The sequence below is a fragment of the Thunnus thynnus genome, chromosome 3, assembly GCF_963924715.1.
Source record: "Thunnus thynnus chromosome 3, fThuThy2.1, whole genome shotgun sequence".
NCBI classification, from domain to species: Eukaryota; Metazoa; Chordata; class Actinopteri; order Scombriformes; family Scombridae; genus Thunnus; species Thunnus thynnus.
In genome coordinates, this window is record NC_089519.1 from 30,227,824 (window position 1) to 30,249,015 (window position 21,192).

A 21,192-nucleotide genomic window follows, 5' to 3' on the forward strand; every position below is an offset into this window, starting at 1 on the left:
GAATTAGTTTGCCGCCTTGCGTTCAAGGATGGTGTTAAATCCAAGGAAGATGTAATCACATTTGACTGAGGTTGGCACAGTCGTCCAAAGTAGTGCAAATTGGCCAGATTAAGCTTGTACGGGGCCATGAGACAAGCTGTACAATAGAGACTTAATAAATTACTAGCAGCTAAATTAATGTAAATTAACATCACTCTGGGTTGTAGCTTCAAAAAAAAAAAAAAAAAGACTTCCCTGCCCATGAACCTTCACACCTTTGATGTTAATACAACGACTAGCAAATGCATGTTCAAATGTGGTGAAAATTGTGGCATTTAAATTTCATATACATAAACAATGAAACAGTCACTTATTCAACAAGTTTATTTCATACTCGGTGAAACAAAACTGTTACATGATTGATATCCACTCTCATTACCCCATGCTTATCCTACAAACACAATAATCTCAATTATCCCATTCACCCTAGCTGTAGAATAGAAATCCCATCCTGCTCCACGTTTTACCAAAAGACTGGAAAAATCATCCATTCACCATCATAAATACTTGCAATGAACAGAATGCTATGGCATGTGATAAGAAAAGAAAGTATATCTCTCAACTTCATAATACTCAAGATTTCTTTAACAATTCTAAACAAATAATCTAAATTAAGTTTAATTCGAACAAAGGCACAAGCAAAAGTATTTAAAAGGAATAGTTTGACATTTTGGGAAATACGCTTTTTCTTGCCAAGTTTTAAAATGAGACATGTCTGTGCCGAGCATGGAACTAGATCCAGGGGTTGTTTAGTTTAACTTAGTATAAAGATTGGAAGCAGGGGAAAACCACTAACCTGATTACCTCACGAGGCAGCTGGATTCACAAGATCACAACATCACGAGATCACACGAGAATCCATCTCCTCAGGCATCAAGTTATGCGCTTGTGTCCGAATTAGGGATGTCAGTGGTTAATCGTTAATTGGTAAACCACCGAGAATATTTTTGACTGGTTACGCAAGTTACTTTGCATACTAGGGTTGGGTGCTGAACTCGTTACCTCACGTTAGATCAATCGGTGCCAAATTTCAGTGCCTGGCGGGACTGAGAGCGAGTGCAGCCCCAAAATTTTTAAAAACGCAAATGAACTGACCGAGGTATCTCACATGGAGGCTCCGACACTGACAAAGTTAACCGGTAAGTTACCAGTTAATGGGCATCGGAAGCAAAATCAACTGAAATTTACATCCCTAGATTGGTCCGAACCACCATCAGCGTCCTATGAGGATTCTCACGTGATCTCGCCAATCCAGCTGCCTTGCAAGGTAAGACGGTGATAGACAGATGGTTCATCAAATCACCTGCCAAGTATTTTTTTTTGAAAGTGCCTGCCCTTTTTCCAAACAGTTTCCAAGGACAACTTCTCAGATGGTTAAGTGTAACAAGCCATCTGGTGCGTCCGGTTACCAGCCTGGCTCTCTCCAAAGCCCCAACATACGCTTAGCAACTCCTCTTAAGAGAGATGGTAGGCATACATAAAAAGAATCTTCTCATCAAACTCTCTGCAAGAAAGCCAATAAAAGTATTTCCCAAAATATCAAACTATTTCTTTAACAAAAAAAATATAACTATTTAAGTTCAGACTCAATAGACAGTGACAAATTTCAGGAGCAAAATATGTAGTTTTCATTAATGTGCCTGGCAATAAAATTGGGATGAATGGGATTGTGGGAGTCAATGACTGGTCCAGACTTATTTTAAGATCAACAAGTCACACAGGGTGCAAAAGTCATTCATCATTCTTTTCTTCCTCCTCAACCTCTGCTGCCTCCACTCTTTCCTCTTCATCCGCTTCCTGCTCGACTTGTAATCCCTCGTCGCCAATCTCATCGTGTACAACATATCCCTCCTCCTCCTCGTCCTCTCCGACTTCGAAACCTTCCTCCTCTTCCTGGTTCTCCAGCTCCTCATCTCCCTCCATTTCAAGCCCCTCCTCCATTTTTTCCTCCTCCTCCTCCTCCTCCTCCGCTGCTGCTTCTGCTGCTGCTGCTGCTACTACTGTTGCTGCTGCTGCTGCTTCTGCCTCTTCACCCTCGACCGCCGGTTGGTCCTTCTCTCCCTCAGACACCTGCTCGTCTTTAACTGCTGCCACCTCCGTCTGGTTGTCTGCTGTCTCACTGGTTAACTCCAACTCAGACACGTCCATCACCATGGAGTCCTCTGGATCCTGGTCGTCCTGGTTACCAATGAATGGGTTTTCTCCCTAAAAAAAAAGGAAGAAGTAGCATTGTTTTAGTTGAAAGTGGAATCATAAGTGTATACTATGTCATCATTACTCCAGGATCTGAATTTAGAGAATACCATAGCTTATATCCTCCAAAAATGCTCATCTTTTACTTGCTGCTAGATGAGTCATACGTTTAAAAGCATGGCCCTGGCTTAATTTGTGCTTGCATGGTATAATTTATACAAGAAGTGTGCTCCATTATGAGTGCTGGCATGTTTTTCTTACTGGCAGTTAAAAGCAAAATGGCAAAATATAGCACACAGGAGCACTTAGGTCATTTACTTTTGGTTATACTTCTGTATATTGCCTTTCACAATAGAACAAAAATGGTAAAGTATTCAAACAATTATTCAAATATTTGATTTTTTTTTATCATTTTATTATCTTGAGTTGAGTATTTACACTAGAATTTTAAAAAGATGCGATGTATGAAAGTGTGATGTGATGAAACCATTAAGGGCAGTGTTCTGGTTTCACTTGTACTGTGGCTAAAAACAAGTTTGTAATGACAATATATTGATGGCGTACTAGTACATTTAAAGAGCAACAGTAAATTAAGTGCAACTACTCTACATACCTTGAGGTAACTCTCCAGCTTCTTGCCAATGATTTTGTGGTTAAGGATGCTGCGAGCAACTGACAGACAGGCCCTCTTGGACTGCTCCATCATACCCTTGAATGACAGAGAGGACAGTCCCGAGTCATACATAAGACAGAGCGTAAAACATCCAAAGAACAAGCGTTACATCATCCAGCGGTGGCCACAGGGGTGTGACAGTACTTGTACCAGACCTATCAATATAGGACTTAAGATCAGTGCATCATTGCGCAGTTGAAGACTCTCCTATATCATCTTGTTTTGGATCATTATGGGTTTTTGCAGTAAATTATAACATCAAAACACAAACAAAACAAAGACTGTGTGTTGCTCATTTTTTTGAAAGACCATGTACAAATGTTTGAGTGCCTTAATTTGCACAACACAAATTATGCAGAATCTAAAATTTCAACAATTAATTATAACTGAACCTAAAACAAGCTAATGTATTAGAACTGTGAATTTTTCACACAGTCACACCCCCATTAGCCAAGTACTTGTCATGTTGACTACCTGCCTCACATTCACTCTTTACCTTTCAATACACTGTTAATGTCACAACAGATTATTAAGATGTCTTGGTCAGTGGGCCATACCTTACGGTTGTAGTTGTGGTCAGGTGACTTGATGTGTTTCTGTATCAGGTGGGGCTGCATTGGAATGAAAAGGTCACACGCTGCGCAGTGGGCGGCTTCCACCTTCCTCATGAAATGTTCCATACCAAGATCTACATGAAAGTGTGAGAAATATCTGCCATGAGCAATCAGGTGACTTCTACCCTTTTGTCTTACATATGCACCAACACACACTGCTGTTGCTTACCCCTGGTGAGGTCTTGCTCTTTGTACATCTGGCAGATGGAAGCGCTGTGGTTTTCCAACTGGCTAACCCTCTGCTCTGTTTTCTTAAACTTGTTTTGCAAGTACTCCTAGAGAACACAAAAGGGCATGTTTTTTGATAGTTTACACCGCATATAACTTTGCATAAGAATCAGTTCCTCTAGTAAACATCCTGCATGCACAAAAACATGAACCAATGTTTTCCTATCCAGGTTACTATGCTTGTATTTAAAATAAAGAGAACACCTACACTCTACATGCATGAATCACTTAAACCAGCAGTTTTGTGTGTGAGCTCTAATCTTATAAAGAATTTAATTATATAACATCACAACATAGGTGTAACTTCTCATTAAAAAGCAGAAACCAAATTCAAATAAAATTCAACACAATAACTCAGCCATGAAAACCATACATGTGAAATATTTTGTTTAAACCCACAGGAAGGATGATATGGAGTGAAAATTTGAGGCATCAGTTCAAACTAGTTAATCAGATGTGACTAGAAAATTCTGATTTGGGCAAAGTCCTACGATTATACTCCACAATTACTTGTACTCTTATTTTAGTGCATTTACAAAGAGCAAATGCTATAATACACACTCTATTTCTTGGTGCATCTGTGAGCGTGACATGTGGTGTGAATGTAATATCAATCTCAGTCACCTGTAGGAAGTCTGTAGTGGGTTTAGACAGCTGGCTGGAAAGGAACTTAAAGTGGTCCTTATGGAAACGACTCTCAAGATGAGTTTCCATTTCCTCCTTGTAGAACGAACGGAACTTGCAAACAGAGCATGCAAACATCACCCTGGAGAAAAAAAAATACAAAATTAAGTATTAAAGCACATCAGGAACAAGCACAGTGACATGAAACAATCCCTATCACTACATAAACCTCGCTTTGTGATTGCAACAAAACCAAGAGACAACAAACCAATCTCTCTAGGAAAGAAAGCACACATCTCTAAATATCCCTTTAAGTATCTAGTATGCTCTCTCACCTTTCCAGGAAGCCCCTCCTCTTCCTCATTTTTGGGGGCTTGTCCTGACCTTGGGCTGGGATCTGTTTTCCCTGTGGCTTTTTCTTCAACTGGGAACTATCCTCCTGTTTTGATGCAGCTAAGCACAAGAAGAGAATTTAAGTATGCCGAGTTTTCCACTGAAGGTTAACTGTACAAATAGCTGATATATGAAGGGAAACAAGGGAAACAAAGAATGTCAGGAGGGAAAAAGTGTGAGGTAATTGTAGTTAAGCTTACCATTATCTCCATCAGCAGTAGGTTTTGTCTCCTGTGAAGAAAAGCATCCCAAAATTTATTACATGTATTAAAAAATACATATTTCTTGCCATAGCTTATTGGAGTAGCACAGCTGATAACTATAGTATATATTACATAACCTATGTATTTGATGCTTGCTCTGCTACCTACATAGTTACATGATTAATAAAGCCAGACAAACAGTTTTGGTATAGCACAATAAGGAAAACTAATTATCTGATTATCAGATTTCATTTAGGGGCCATACTGACCGACAGAAGAAACAAAGTTCCTGTCAACAGTGAGTCTCCAAACGAGCTTGATTTACTCACCACAGCTTCAGTCTTTGGTTCACTGTCATCACCGTTTTTCTCTGTTTGCTCTGAAGTAAAGCATAATAACAACAGCCAAAGTCAGCACAAGAACTGTGGTCTGTCATGTAACGAGGTTGTTTATTTCCAATATATCAAGTATTTCTACTGTGTTTTTTTTTTTAAGTTACCTTGGGTAGCTTCTGATCCTGTACTCTCAGTCCTGTTAATCTTGGACTCAGGCTCATCGGTTCCACTAAGTGTCTGCTTTCTCTTCTTCTGGACGTCACGCTGTGGCTTCACCTGCTACAGTCAACAAAATCAATTTGCACTCACAGATACTTGCTGACAAAAACATATGGAAGTAAAACCAAAAACTCATATCAATGAATTAAGGTGCTCTGTGGAGTTTTTTGTAAACAAAACTGTATTCTGTATTACTCAACATGCATTATCCATATTCTTAAGGTCTAACAAACATGATGAATAAAACATTTGAAAACCTAATTCTTTTAACATTTTGAATCCTGAATTGTACACATTCTCATTTACTAGCTAGCAGTCTTCTTTCTTGCCCTTGCTGTCACCTTTCTTGGGGCGTTAGCGCCACCTGTCAGTGGAATAGCGTTAAAACCATTGGCAGGGCTTCTGCATGTCTATCCTCATGTGTGTGCATGAGGCAAATACAAGGGGGACCCACTAATAATAAAGCTGCTCCATAACATTACTAAATAGGGATGTCCCTGAGCCGAGTCCTTTAATAACATGCTGCCAATACCAAATCCAATACTTATATTTACCTACCCTGACACTGACCATCTCGGGATATTCCAACTACTAGATGTCAAAAACTCCACAGGGTACCTTTAATGCTTGTCAAAGCCAATTAGCACACTTGACACGTCTTCATTTTCTGGGCATGTCCTTATCACTCGCATTACCCTTATTGTGAGATTACCCAAAAGACAAAAAAAAAAAAACTTTACACTTAACCAACCTTAAACTAAATTAATCAAAATATAATTCCCCAAGTCAAATCGTTTGACACCGACGCATGTAAACAAGAAAAAGAATAGGGCAGGGAGTGTCACTTGCCTTTTATGTACAAAAAGGGCAGTTTAGCTCCATGAGGCATTTCTGACCACATTGAATAAGGGCTGGGCGGAGATGGAAAGGCAAGTGACGCGTCAAATGTGTGTCTGGGATTATTTGTGACAAACTGCTTTGGTGGCACATAAGCAGGTACTAGCACGTGAGGCTGACTTGCCGTTTGGTTGAGGATACAAAAAGGAGGGAATCGGAAAGGGCTTAACTTTTGCCCAATGTCTGAAGAGGGCTTCCTAATTTGGCTGGAGGTACTTACTTTGTTGAGGGGTCTCTTGCGGCCTCGCTGGCGGCCAGCCCGTGGGCCCCCTCCAAAATGCCTCCCAGGAAAGTCGTGAGGCCCTTGATTGGAACCCTGATGGAAACCCCCACTCTCAGGGTACATGCGGTTGGACAGGAGGGATGGGAGCTTGCCTCTACCACCTCCTGGAGAGTGGCCACGGTGGGTCTGGCCAGCACTACCGCTTCCCCGCCCACCTCCTCCTAATGGAGTGGGGTCTGACCTGCGGCTTCCAAACCCTCCTCCAGCTCCTCGACCCCCAGCACTTCCACCCCTTCTGGGGGAACGTCGGCCTGCTCCGGCCCATCCTCCACCTCCAGAACCTCCTCCCTGGCCACTGGTGAAGGACTCCCTCATATTCTGTCGCATTTTAGCGACTCCATAGGAAGAGGAAGGGCTGTCGAAGCCTCCTCCTCCCCCTAGCCCAATTCCCCCTCCGAAGCCCGAGCCTCCTCGCTGACCCAACAGCATGTTGTCCCCACGGCCATCGCCATAACCATAGCTACTGCCGCCAGATCTGTAGAGATCTCGGGAGGAGGTGAGAGCGGAGGAACGCGAGTCGAAAGACTCGTACTGGTCAAACCTGCGGGAGGGAGGGAGGGAGAGGGGTGATAAAGAGCAGAGAGCAAGGGAGGCAGAAAGGCAGTCAGGTTTGGATTTCTCCACCTGCTATTCCTTCTCCTCCATGGTCTCGCTTTCTCCATTTATTTTTTTGTCACTCCCAGCTCTATTTCATAAACCACATTAGATCAGAAATTGGTGATCCAAAACAAGTTAACACTGCTTGTGGTATTTTATCGTATAATACTGAATTTTCCTCTGATCATTACATTTACAGAAACTCATCCAACCACATTTTCTGTTGGAGGTCAAGCAGTATCCTGCAGAGGAGGGAATTGCAATGTCTTTTCACCACTATTCCTTGTTAAAGGATTGGCTTTGAAACCTTAAACAGACATGAGCATGGTCCATTAGAACCAATGATGTCTTGAGACAGATGCAAGAGGGAAACTATCAAGGAAGTGACTGGATTATAGTAAGTACTCAAGAAAGGGGATGAAATACAAACTGGGCTTATTCCAGGGGTAAGAGTGATTTTGTAGATACAGCTGGCAGCCTTCAATAAACAATTCAGCAAAAATAATATCAGGCCAACACCTGTAAACTCATCTTTGTTCCGTAACCTAAAGCCAGAATGTAGGGTTAGGTCACATGGATGAGAAAAACAAAGTGTGAACAAATGAAAACAAAGTCAAGACAAAAAGGCAATGTTCAAGGAGTGCTAGGTAAAGAAGGACTGGCTTCACGTGCAAGCATGCCAATCTGACACAAAATGGAAATGCTGGTCTGTACTTGTACTTCCAGCAGGGGGGCATGCAGTTTCATGACGTCTTAAGGTTTTGCAGGAACACAGCACTTTCTTCCCAGACAAACCAGAACATAGCAAATGGAGACGGATCAAAGCTCCCTCAGATGCTGGGGCATTCAAATGCAGCCTGTGAGCAACTCACAACTTCTCCACCTCAAAAAGGAATTGAGGCAGAAATATTTTCCCCAAGGCTGAATGTGCAGTGTATGTAAATGTCTTAGCAGGCTTAAACTGCCAAATTTACTAGAGCAACCTCTCCGTTCTAAAAAAAAACAAAAACAACAACTAGTTCTACAACCACAATGGTTTGATTTCAATTGTTTGCATAAACTGTTCAGAATTCTGATCTACAACGAGGCCACTTCAGAATCCCAAACTTGAAATGACTTTTCTTCAATTACCAATAGCATTAGAAGGCCTAAGTGTCTAAATATCATAGCAAAATGTGAACCAAGACATTTACTGAGGGTTCTTCTTCAGATGAATCTAAAAACAAGCAACATTTAACTGGTTGGACATTGTCCAGGCATGAGGGAAAATTCAGAAACAGAGTTCTAAACCTACCACACAAGTTTTTGTTTTAAAACAAGACAGACACTACTGCAAAATGTAATACTCTCAATGGCATGTATGTGTGTTTGTGGTATCTGATGACTGATAAAGACAGTATGGAGCAGAAAAAAAAAGAAAAAAAATTCTTACCTGTCTCGAGACCCTTTCATACCCCCCTCCAACTGAGTGAGCATGTCCAAGCGCTGGTTGATCTTGGCAATGACTGCATCTGCGTGTGTGCCTGTGGATGAGAGCAGGGATGCTCCCGAGAGCCCTCTCTTCATATGGCTGCCTCCTCCTCCTCCATAACCCCCGAGCCCCGACATGGAGTCCTTATAACCTCCCCCATACAGGTCAAAGCTCCCAGAACCTAATACGGTGAGGAATTAAAAGATTTGAATATGACCGTTATCCCGTCCCTTATAATAATCAAGGGGTGGTTAAATCACTAGTCCCTTAATCAAAAGTGGATGAACAGAAAAATCAGTCAAAGTCAAATGTTAATAATCAATTGTAAAATAGAGTTAAATGATTCATTTATTGTTTCACAAAGCAAGGGGTTGATCTCTCCCTCAGAGGAAAGGCTGCTTCCAACCTCCCTAGTTTAGTTGACAAGTCGTTAGAAAGCACCAATAATAAAATCACAAACTCTGTTACAATATTGATCGGATTACAGAGTCAAATGTTCTATGATGTGAGATCGTGTTAGTATCAACTGACTATAGTTTTATCAGTAAGGTGGATGGATGACTCACCTCTGCTGCCTGACCCGCCACCTCCCCAACTGGAGTAACCTACAAGAGAGAAAAGATTGATGTATACAAATTGAATAGTAACTTCTGATATTTCAGACTTTTATCAGGGAAGACATTTGGTTATTAATGAGTCATTAGCCTAGCTCATCTGAGTAGTGACACGACAGATTATAAAGCAAAACCCACTGGACTTTTAGGTCTAGGTTTCCTTGCTGTAATCATTCCTCCTGCTCATACTGGTTATTAAAAGATCGAGTGGATATTTGACACATACACAGTCTTTTTTGCATAATAGTCCCTCTTTGTGTTTCCTCAGACAGTGTTTCCCTGTTGAGCTGCGGTGGAAATATAGTAACAGAAGGAGGAACTTTGCACTAAAAAGACTAACACTGAAAGATATCTACTTGATTTGACTAATTAGGACAGCTGAAGCTTCATATTAGCTTCAGATAAACTTTTAAATACATTTTTGCACAGAAAGAGGCCTGTGGATTTTGTTCCCTATCACTTACATTGTAAATGTATTATGAAGGGATCTTCTAAAGGCCAGTATGAGGAATGATTACAGCAAAAACAACCTATTTCAAATGTTCACTTGGGCACCTGAATATTGTTTTAAGGCAGACTTGAAAAATTGTGAACTCATCCTTTAACAGCTGAAAGATGTTTCAAGAGTGTTCAACTCTTCAACAGAGAGTCAGTCTGGTTTTCTATAGTTTATAATTGGACAATGCATCTGATCATTGATAGCTTGCCAAAACAACTGCAGAACAGGATTAGTGACGGTAAGGGTTTTGGAAGCATATTTGCTGAGACGGCCATTTTACAGACTAGCCTTTAAAAGTCAGTTTTTCCTACACTGACTCCATTTTAATGGAATTAGCCGGTCATCCGTAGTTAGCAACGCAGCTAACACACCCTTCATCAACACAACAATGGGCTACCACAGTCCTCTATTTTAGCTTGTTAGCAAATAAATGCCCAGTGGCGAAGTGGCTAACCTGATCACCTAGCTTGCAATGTTTCGTTCAAGTTAGCTAACGGGCCTGATGTGGCGTTAAACGTTACGACTTTTAACGGTTGATATTACCATAACAGATAGGACAATATTATCTAACAGTCAGCAAAAGCTTCTTCGCATCAACTCACAACCATGCGTGGGTTGTGCATGACGGCTAAAAATCGGAACTAGCGGAGAGCTAACGGTAACGTACGGAGGCTAAGCTACGTTTGTCGGCAACAAAGCATGTGGCTAACCGGGCAACTAATAAACGTTAATGACTGCAGTCAAGGCTAATATGTCTGCACCGGTAATTGTGGGGTTAGTACGTTGCGTAGGTTAACAGCCAGTGTATATCTACCAGAACCGTAGCCTCTGCCGTCCATGGTATATTCGTGCTTTGCTCAGTCGACACAGGTAGCCCGGTAGCTTCTTGAAGCAGAGTATCAATCGCTCTCAACGCCTAGATGTAGCGACTCATTTCCATACGCGAGAAATCACGTGACCAATATGAACGCGGCGTCGTTACGTCACACGTATGAGGGACGTACAGCAGTGTTGTGAGAATCGGTTAAATAAATAGAATTTATTACCCATATTAAATTAAACCTAGGTTGGTATATTTTAAGAGTAATATTTCGTGACTTAACACAATCTACAATAACAAAAATTAACTAACCAAATAAAGGTTGTTTCAAACTTACTTTTACCCAGCGTCTTCAGGTGATACATGCTATTACTTTTCTTGTCCTTACCTTTTATACCCTTTAACTTGTTCAACTTTGTTCAGCTTTTTTTAATGGATTCCTATGAGAAGAACTTTCATATTGCCTCAACTGACTTATCCTTGAAGTTTTCAGCTTTTTTTCTTTTGGCCTACTTCAAACATTAGTATGTATTGCATCTGTGATGTCAATCACTGTAACATCAGCTTTAATCTTTCTTCAGCTTTTTCTTACATCTTTTTCTTTCCACTTTCAGTTTTCATGAACAATTTTTATGTAAAAAAAACATTGACTGTGTATAAATATGGACAACACGTCTCCACTTCCTACTGCTATCATGGATGTTTTATGAGAGCTGGATACTGGACCAAAAATGGTGCCCATTCAGTCCGATAAGAATTACTCATGGATGTATAAAGAAAGGCGAAGGCAAGGCCCATTCATTCAAATGAAAGTTGGTCAGTGGCACATGAAGCAAAAAAATCCACTCCCTGCTGTAAAGAAATAGACAGATGAAAACATGCTGCGCACACTCTATGGCCAAATGCATCCACGGAGCGTGCTCAGTGTGCAGGATTTAGTGGCATCTAGCAGTGAGGTTGCATATTGCAATACCAACTGAACACCCCTCCCCTCCCTTCCAAGTGTGGAGGGGGACTTACAGTGGTTGTGAAACTCGTGAAAAATGCGAAAGACCCTCTCTAGAGCAGGTGTTTAGTTTGTCCATTCTGGGCTACTTTAGAAACATGACGGTGCAACATGGCGGGCTCCGTGGAAGAGGACCCACTCCCCATGTAGATATAAAGGGCTCATTCTAAAGTAACGAAAACACAAAGATTCTTATTTTCAGCTGATTGTACACTAATTAAAACTTATACTTATGAATATGTATTCCATTTCTGCCATGTCTGTTCTGCTAGATGCCACTAAATTCGACACGCTGCACCTTTAACTAGTAAAACTACTTTTACTTCTCACTGTAGCTGGCTTGCACACCAAACTCTACTCTTTTCTTCTCCTTCTACTTTTCGCCCTTTAATCTCAGCTGCATATGGATCCTTTCTGCAGGCACCTGGTGCCCTCTATGGGATATTTTGAAAACCGCAATATTAACCCTACACTGCAATGTGACTGATCTCTATTAAATTTATGAGGGTCACACTGAAGTCTAAGCATACTTCCTGACTGATGAGATTATTATATAAAAAGCTAAAATATTATCAGACAAGATGCATCTGCCATTTGTTTTTATTTATGCTTTCTAATTGGCTACAGTCCAGTGAAAGCTAAAGACAGCAAATTAAAAGTTTAGAAGACTAAACAGAAGCCTTAGGTTGCATTAATTGTCAGAGGGAATGACTCCACATCTTCCACTTACAAGTAGCTGATTAAACCCGAGCTGCAGGTTCTCCTGCAGCTTCATTTTCACCTTCATATCCAGAGGTGCTGTTGTGGGAGATTACACAGTACGCTAACTGGCAATAGTTGGCTGACTATCAGACTAATTTTGGTCTTCTTCCTCAAAGTATTTAAAGTTTATCACATTGATTTGTTTGCTTACTGCAAACAAATATGGTAAATATCTGCTAAATAAACCTTTATGTACTTGTGTGTAGGTGCATATCTCTGCCTTTTTTTCACAGCTTTCAACTGTATCTTACAGTCTTACCTATTTATATAACACCCATTACTGACCAATAGTAAATGTAATGGTTGTATATGGTGTATAATTGCAACAAAGACCACACCATTTCCTCCATTTAAACTTCGACGTATTTCTAACTATGCATGTAATTTGCTTGTTTAGCCTTTATAAAATCTTTATCTGTAGCATTGCTAGCACATCCTTAGTTTATTTGTGTTTAGATGAATCATTTGTTATAATGATTAGAACAAATGATTATTAATATTGTATTATATTATATCAGCAAATGCACATTACAAGTCTCTTCTACAGAACAATATAAACAATGCATGAGACACAGTACTAATTTCCCCAAAACACTAGGATAACTTGATAGCTGGGTGGTCCACTAGCTCTATTTTGAGAAAAGTTTTAGTTTTTAAAAAAAAAAGAAACCAGTCTGCTGTAATTTAGCTTGAATTTATTTGCGCAATAAAACCACATGTATCTGTGCAGAGGAGGATGAATGGCAAGAGGGTTGTGCAAGGTTATTCTCAATGTATAAAAAGTATTATATATAATGAACTGTAATTATATCAGACATAATTGTCAGACAAACAAAAAATAAGCAATAATGACAAAAAATACTACATTAAAACATATAAAATATGATAATTTTTAACTATTAAAAAAATAAATCTGTCTGCTGTAATTTAGCTTTAATCCATTTGCACATTTACAGCATCATGGCACACAAACAAACTCCTCAGCACATATCCTAAATGGATATGTGCTGAGGAGGAGGAATGTCAAGAGGGTTAAAGTTATCCCCAGTGTATAAAAAATATGACATTCACAGAACTGTAATTACATCAGACATGATTGTCAAACAAACAAGAAAAAATAAACAAGGATAATAACAAGATAAATATGCCATTAAAACATAAAATATAACAAGAAAACCGACAATGCAAAATTGAATGGATGTTTTCTAATGGTGAAAGCAGTGCGCAGCAGTTCACTACCTGTTTGACAGGAAGTTAGCAAGAACATTTGTCAATTTGGAGCTGAAAATTAGCATTTCAAACATGCAGTAGGTCTCTATGAACAGATTGTAATTGTAGATAAGAACACCGTGTCCAACCACTGGTATTTGCTAAAGGAGGAAGTAGATGTCAGAAAGGATAAAAGACAAGTATTTCTGGCTTTTATGTGACCTCCGTGTTTGGCTGTACAACATATATAGGTGCCTTTGCAGTACGCAAGCCAACCCAGTAAGCCATTAAAGAGTGTCTTCCTGCTCCTCTGCCGGTCCTCTCTGTGCTGCAGGATTCATGACCCTGGGTGAGATGCTGGCATAAAACGATTCCATCTGCAGGGAAGCGAAAACAGATGACAGAGGGAACACACACAGACTTACACTAGAGCTGCAACAATTAGTAAGTTACTCATTCAATCAATCGATAGAAAATTAATTGCCAACTATTTTGATAATCAAATAGTAATTTTGTGTAATTTTTTTCTTTGCTTAGTTGACTGTTGGTCAGGACAAAACCTTGTGATCATCATTGTTCACCTTTTTTTGACATTTATTATAGACCGATTTAAACAGATTAACAGATTAATTGAAATAATCGTTATTATATTATATATATTATCGTCATTTCTAGGTGTCAGGCTTGTACTCACCTCTTCAGTTTGTGTTTTGTCATGTAGCTCACCGGCGGAGGTCTGAGTTTTCTTCTTTCTGGATTTTATTGGTCAGATTATGCAAAGAATTACTATTAAGACAGACTTATTAAGTCAAGACTTTGAATATGAGAAATGAAAAAATGGCAGATTTTCAAGTCTTTTACCTCATCCACAGGTAGAGGAGAACCACAGCAGACAGGCTCAGTGATAATGTAGTCAGTTTTACGGTCATAATTCTTGCTACTGATTTCCTTCGAGCTGGAGAGAGATGGATGTGAGATGAGGGTTACCAGTGTAACATATTTCAGAGCAATGAAAAGTAAGACTCAGGACTGTATTTTGTAGGCTCTGGCCCTGTACTGTAATTATAATTTCCACAGTCTTCATTTTCCTTCTACCAAATGTAAATTGGTAAAGCGTCTGTGGTGGGGTGGTAGTCACAGCAATCCATTATTTTAACAGATACTTGAGGGGGTTTTTTGGAATAAATTTTGCATAGTCGATATACATGTAAGATTAAAAGTGGGTGAATGATGTTATTCATTAAAAAAACTGAGACATGCGGTGCCTCGGTGGCCTAATGGTTAAGGTGCATAACATATAACTGCACCGTCCACAGCTCAAACCCCTGCCACAAGCCAAATATGAGACATTTGCTTCACTTTTAACTGTAAAACATTTCAAGACACACTCACCGACAGTGAGAGTCTCTTCACTGGAGCTGATGTTCTGGGGAGTTTCGACGGCGCATGAGTAGTTTCCTGCATGTTGAATGCTGACCGGGTCAAGAACCAGTTGTTTGTTTTGGCTCTCTGGCACCGTCAGAGGTTGACTGTTCAAGTACCAAATGTAGGTTGTGTTGTCAGTCAGAGGACAGCTGGTACTGCAGGTCAGTGTGACTCTCTGGCCCTCTGTCACCTCAGCAGAAGGATTAAACCTCACTCTCAGGCCTGAAAGATGGTTTGATAGATCAATTAACAGAAAAAAAAGACTTTTTTTTTAAACTTCAGACCTATTTAATACACAATAGAAAAAGCAGAATGCAGAGCTCCTACCCAGAAAATTAAATCATCATGTTATCATGTTATCTCATTAAGCATGAACCAGACTTTGGTCGTTTTGTAAAGACATTAATGAGTATAATCTGCTGACTGCTGCTAGTGTACAGTGAGAGAGCAACCAATTCTCTGTTGAAAGGTATGCAGGTATTTCAGCTTAAGAGTTACCTGTGACAACCAACGTCACTCTAGGTAAATCTTTCGGTTCTTTGTAGTTTTTCACTCTGAATGCGTATTCTCCTGAATCGCTCTTCTGCAGGTTATCAATCGTCAGGATGTGGTGGTTCTCCATGCTGTCATCATACTTTACACGACCTGTTTTGTTGATCTCACTCTCAGCATCCTTGTAACCACCTATCTCTGTTTTATTCCATAATTTAGAAATGCCTTGCCAGATGCCAGAGTATTCAACTGAAATGTTCACTGAAGAGCCTTCCAGGGCGCAGATTCTCTCGCTGACGTAATTCCACTGCGTGCAGCCTTTATCTTTAATGCCTGAAAAATAGATTTAAAAAACAGATTAAAAATGTTCTTCATACACGTCTGTGGTTGCAAAAAAGTAACCAGTCTTAAAGGATAAGTTCACAATTTTTCAGGTTTCCAAATGAACATCGAAACAGGTTCATTTCCTGTAATCATTCCTCCTGTTCATACTGACTATTAAAAGATCCCCTTCAAATGTTTAAAATATAAAAATATTTAAAAGTTTATCTGGAACTTATATGAGGCTTCAGCCATCTGAGATAGTCAAATAAATTGGTTATCTTTACAATTACAGTATTTTTAGTAAAGAATTCCCTCTTTGTGTCTCAACAGACAGTGTTTTTCTGTTTAGCTGCAGTGGGGAAAAAAAAGAAAGAATTTAGCAGTAAAAATACAGTAAGTTTGAAAGATGCTGACTTGATTTGGAAAAATTGAAGCTTCATATCGGATTTATCTCCCATCATTTACACTGAAAGCACATCAGGATGGGATCCCTTAATAGTCAGTATGAACAGGAGGAATGATTACAGCAAATGAACCTGTTTCAATGTTCATTTGGGCACCTGGCTGTTATTTTAAGACAGACTTGAAAAACTGAAATGCAGAAATGCAAATGCTTGAATGTGTAATTGCAACATCCCTGGTTAGAGTTCAACCTTTGTTGCATGTCACACCTCCTCTCTCTCCCCTTATTCCTATACCTCTCTATCACAAGGATGTGAACACAGAGACATGCAAATTGCACACCAAAAGGTTCCCACGGACTGACAGATTCAAACCCTGGAGTTTCATTTTGTGAGGTAATAGTGTTAACCACTGCACAGCCATAATGCGTGTTATGTGGTATAACATAATCTGTGAGTAATAGTTTCTGAGACTGATAAGCCAGAAATTCTAGCAGCGATGACTTTAAAGCACAAAGACAGCAACAGCCATGTTGCATGTTAAGTCGCAAAAACTAAAAAGTATCTAATGAGGTAAGAGGAGTCTAAACATTAATAATAACAAACAGGGGAAGACTGCATTCTTAAGGCGGCACACCAGCTAAAATCACATCACCAACCACTCATTGAAATATATTTACATCGAAACAATATGTTATATTTAATGAATAACAAAAAAAAGGAAAGCAGAAATAGACAAAAATCAAACTTTATGAATTCTCAAACTGGTTTTTACATCAGAGCTATTTGCATTTTATTGTAAGGTGTTTTCTGTTATACATCCCCCCTGTGGTGTTTGAGCATTATTTATGTTATTTAGTTAGTTCATACTCACAGAATTCAGCAGAGCACAGATCTTCATTGCCTTCTATAGCGCAGGAGAAGCTTACATGAGACGATCCAAAAATTATAATGTTTTGCTTGTTGCAGTGATTTAATAACTTTCTGGCCATGAATAATTTATAGGCAGTATGAGGGTCAACCGTAGGACAGCTGGTTGCACAGGTCAGTGTGAGATATTTCTTCTCCTGAGTCTTCTCAACATGTACTTCTGTTGGGAAATTACAAATTAGTCACTGTGATATATTTGGAGGTATGTCTGTATGTTTGTGGAAAGTTAACCTCTGGGATATGTGATGGAGCAGGGCTCATCCACTGATGTCTCGTTATAAGGACACATTCTTCCTTCAGCGTAGGTCACAGTAAAGCAGGTCGATGTGACAGAATCTGAGCAAAAAGAAATGACTTCAGTATTTTTTATGTTGAACTTAATAATAGTCATAGGATTTACCTGAATTATTTAGTTTTTCTTGAAAGTATAACATATTAAGCTGAGGATTTTGTAATGTTGTCACTCACCCACTGAGACTTCAGGAGCTCTGAGATCCTCGTAGCCTTTGATAGCACAGGAGTATCTGACTGCTTCCTCGCCGCTGACCAGCTGTTGGTACCAGGGAGACCAGTCCTGATAGAGAAACTCTCTGTTCTTGTACCAGATGTAGGCTGCAGGGTTTTCAGTCAGAGGACAACTGGTTTTGCATATCAGTGATACTGTCTCTGACTCTGTGGCAGGAATCACCTTCACCTGCAGATCTGAGATGACGGTGAATAATGTAAGAATTCATATGATGATGCCATTCTTAAAATAACATATAACTGGCAGCCACTGTACCTGAAACATAGAGCTCAGTTCTATTGTGCCAGCAGAGTTCTGGTGTCTCTGTAGTCTTGCTGCAGCAGTAAGACTTTTCATCACTCTCTCTCAGATCTTTGATCGTTAGAGTGTAGTTACTTTCTTCAGACATGTTGTACGTTACACGATTTCCATCTGCAGAGAGCTCATTCAGAACATACTCTGAGCCATTCTGGTGTACAGTGAACCATTTCATGCTTGAAGTGGGATGTTGAGCTGAGCAGGGCAGATCCACTGATGAACCTTTTAAGGCACAGATGCTGTTTGCTTGTCCCTGAACCCCTTTAACAGAAGCTTTCATTAGCGAACATGTAAACAGATTTTATACATTTTAAATACTGGATGCTTACTAATCATGATAGTAAGATATACAATAAATGAAGGACATTTGAAGAGCTCATGCCAGTGGATTGTGATAATCTTTAGAGTTGATATGCATTTTCTTTTCTTTTTGCTTCTGTATAATATATACATTAAATAAAATAATTTATAAAATGTATTCAGTTCTTTCAAATTTTAGTAAATATAGTTTTCCACAATAACCCCCACATTTATGTAAAACAATAATTTTCCCCTTTGATTTTTACAGATTACAATTAATAATCGTATATCACACGTATCGTACGAGTACTGTACAAGAAGAGATAGATAATAATTCATACCTGAAATGCACAGAATGAAACCCACAAACACACAGAAAGCTTCTGCCAACAACATGGCTGTTGTAGTCCTTCAGCTTCTAATCAGAAAATTGATTGCATAATGTCATTTCTATCGGCCATTTCACAGCAGCTCCATGAAGAAAACCCAAATGAATAAATAAATAAAAAAGCAAATAAATCATGCAACTCACCGATCAAAAGCAAGTGTCTTTTTTTTTTTTTTTCAAAGGAACAGTTGAAGAGAACAAAACGGACGGCCAGTCAGTGTGAAGTTGGCGGATAAGCAACATGCAGCTCTGACATTAAAACATCTTCCTTCCTCTTTCCGTACTTAACTTATTCTCAAGTGTGCTGCGAGTATATCTGATATCATTTATTTGAAGTCACAATTTTACATGAAACATCCTCTTGATTCCATCTAAAGGCACTTTAATCTCTTCACATTTAAGCAATAACCACATTTCTTCTTTTTGATACTTTTAGGTGAGTGTATTGCATTACTATAGTATTAAACTGTGATATGATACTGACGAAGTTAGAGTGAGAGCTGAAGGTCACGGAGCTATCAGTGAAGAAAATGTTATCTGTGGTTGGTTTGTGGTGCAGAAAACATATATAATCTCACTGATATTATGTTGCTTAGGAGCTGTTTTATGTCCTCTTGGTCCTACATTGGTCCAGATGAATGCATGATAGCATTGCCTCAGTGTTATATTTAATGGAGACATTTATCAGGCAGAACAAATATTGATCCAAAGAATATTTTCACACAGATTCAGATGGCAAACAGAATGAAAATATCTCCAAAAAGCAAAACAATCGAAATCATCTGAGAAATAATGAAGAATTTTAATTAACCAGTTGCTTAAAGTTCCCATTTATTGATGAGGTCGCAAAGATTCCAATAACCCAAATCACTGGAAATGAACCAAATTTAGTGCTGTGATCAGATCAGGTTTAATGTAATGTGATTTGTAACACACTTTACAAATTATATCCCAACTAATTGGTTTGGCAAAAACAATTGGTACATAGATCCATGGTTCCTAGGATGGATCCCAGTGAGCCACTGACTTTTCATATAGCACATCACCACCATAACCACTAAGACCAAATTGAGGAAAACAATGTAAATGCAAATTTTAGTTCTTTGAATTGTACACCTCTTCACCAGCAGGGAACAGACATATTGATTAATAAAATCTGTCATGGTGCAACACCAGCTTTGGTGTTTGATTATCTCCTCTGGGCCTGTAAACAATGTTTCTTATATTAGTTAGCTAAAGTTGCTATATTGATCATATCATATTGTTAACCATCTCCTATATTCTCCTATTATATAAATTGATCAAAAGCGATTCAAACAATTAGCAATTTTAATTGAATTTTGTTTGCGCAAGAATAATGAGGGACCTGTAACGCCTGCAAGACTGTCATCATTATACATAATCTACAACTTATCCCACACAGCTATTGACTGTCAGTACCAGATTCTTCAACTAAGTAGATCATGGGCATCCAGTTTAATAATCAGTTTCAGCACAGACAGAGAACTCTGCAGAGTTTGAAAAAACTGAGTGTAGCAAAAATATGACTTAAAATACCTTTACCCATTTCAGACAGAGGTTCCCACAGCAAGAAGAAGCTTCTGAGTTTATAAGAAGTCTGACTTGTAGTTATATGTTGAAACACCTATATTTCTTATTTCTTACCTAATCTTCCTCTACATCTTCAGACCTTCACCACTATTGCCAAATGTGGACACACTATATTTCAATTCCTTGCAACTGCTGCAGCTAATGCACACACAACTGCGTATTGTATCAGCAAAAGGCATCTTTATTGAGATCATAGCGTTCAGAAGTTCACTCTCTAGTTCATATCTGCATAAGGATGTGGTCAACGTGTATCAAAATCTTCATGTCCCTCCACCAAGATGTCTATTTAGATTATGACATAACTGTGGACCACAATAACTGATTATATGTACAATGAAGAAAAAGCATGTTTGATATTTTAAAGACGCTCAGCAAACAAATGCTACATCATTTTGTCCTATAATGTACCAGAAACTATGAACCATACGGCCCAGAAACTGTGATGAAGTGGCTTTACACTTGAAACAGATGGCTCGACACAGTATCACCCTTTCAAAGCACAAATATATGTGCAAGATGTGTCAATGTTTGACTTCATCATTTCAAAAAAAAAAAAAAAAAGCCGTCTTATTTCACACATCACATGCTGATTAGGTTGTGGCTACATTAAGTGTCAATCTCCCAAGTATTTAAAGGGGTTCTAATTATTTAGAAAAAGCGATTAAGAAAAAAGAAATAGTCAAAATTAGAGCATCATATTTTGAGATATCCTGACTTTTAGTTCCTTCTACTGTATGGGTCATGCTTCAAGGACACTGGATTCAACGTTTCCATAATGCAACTTGAGAACATCTTTTATTAAACCCTCCCTATCCAGTA

At 39.1% G+C, this 21,192-nt stretch overlaps 2 protein-coding genes across 4 annotated transcripts; both read right to left on the reverse strand.

The window, feature by feature from the left end:
• Nucleotides 1-348: 348 nt before the first annotated feature.
• On the reverse strand, nucleotides 349-10,849 carry akap8l (A kinase (PRKA) anchor protein 8-like). Of its 2 annotated transcripts, none has more exons than XM_067585318.1 (13): nucleotides 10,697-10,849; nucleotides 9,336-9,374; nucleotides 8,731-8,950; nucleotides 6,639-7,242; nucleotides 5,467-5,578; nucleotides 5,297-5,346; nucleotides 4,965-4,995; nucleotides 4,707-4,824; nucleotides 4,372-4,513; nucleotides 3,689-3,794; nucleotides 3,463-3,593; nucleotides 2,846-2,941; nucleotides 349-2,244 (listed from the first exon to the last, which is right to left on the reverse strand). In XM_067585318.1, exons 1-13 carry the CDS (start codon nucleotides 10,719-10,721, stop codon nucleotides 1,771-1,773), a joined length of 2,148 nt encoding a protein of 715 aa, XP_067441419.1. In that variant the 5' UTR covers nucleotides 10,722-10,849; the 3' UTR covers nucleotides 349-1,770. The 2 variants fall into 2 exon arrangements, with proteins under 2 accessions (XP_067441419.1, XP_067441418.1); XM_067585317.1 differs by having other exon boundaries at nucleotides 5,467-5,581.
• Nucleotides 10,850-13,147: 2,298 nt separating this feature from the next.
• On the reverse strand, nucleotides 13,148-20,558 carry LOC137180100 (B-cell receptor CD22-like). Of its 2 annotated transcripts, none has more exons than XM_067585321.1 (11): nucleotides 18,907-20,558; nucleotides 18,716-18,789; nucleotides 18,033-18,335; nucleotides 17,720-17,953; nucleotides 17,483-17,587; nucleotides 17,196-17,411; nucleotides 15,603-15,929; nucleotides 15,072-15,326; nucleotides 14,541-14,634; nucleotides 14,374-14,431; nucleotides 13,148-14,056 (listed from the first exon to the last, which is right to left on the reverse strand). In XM_067585321.1, exons 2-11 carry the CDS (start codon nucleotides 18,768-18,770, stop codon nucleotides 13,967-13,969), a joined length of 1,737 nt encoding a protein of 578 aa, XP_067441422.1. In that variant the 5' UTR covers nucleotides 18,771-18,789; nucleotides 18,907-20,558; the 3' UTR covers nucleotides 13,148-13,966. The 2 variants fall into 2 exon arrangements, with proteins under 2 accessions (XP_067441422.1, XP_067441420.1); XM_067585319.1 differs by having other exon boundaries at nucleotides 18,716-18,792.
• Between the last annotated feature and the right edge of the window lie 634 nt (nucleotides 20,559-21,192).

Coding starts and splice junctions, on each gene's coding strand:
- akap8l (XM_067585317.1), bottom strand. CDS start 10,721: ATGGACGGCAGAGGCTACGGTTCTG. Junction 5,582..6,638: donor GCAAGAGACCCCTCAACAAA/GTAAGTACCTCC, acceptor TGTTGACTGTAG/CAGGTGAAGCCACAGCGTGA. Junction 4,514..4,706: donor AGGAGGGGCTTCCTGGAAAG/GTGAGAGAGCAT, acceptor TTTTTTCTCCAG/GGTGATGTTTGCATGCTCTG.
- LOC137180100 (XM_067585321.1), bottom strand. CDS start 18,770: ATGTTGTTGGCAGAAGCTTTCTGTGTGTTTGTGGGTTTCATTCTGTGC. Junction 17,588..17,719: donor AGCTCCTGAAGTCTCAGTGG/GTGAGTGACAAC, acceptor CTTTTTGCTCAG/ATTCTGTCACATCGACCTGC. Junction 14,635..15,071: donor TGAAGAGACTCTCACTGTCG/GTGAGTGTGTCT, acceptor ATCTCTCTCCAG/CTCGAAGGAAATCAGTAGCA.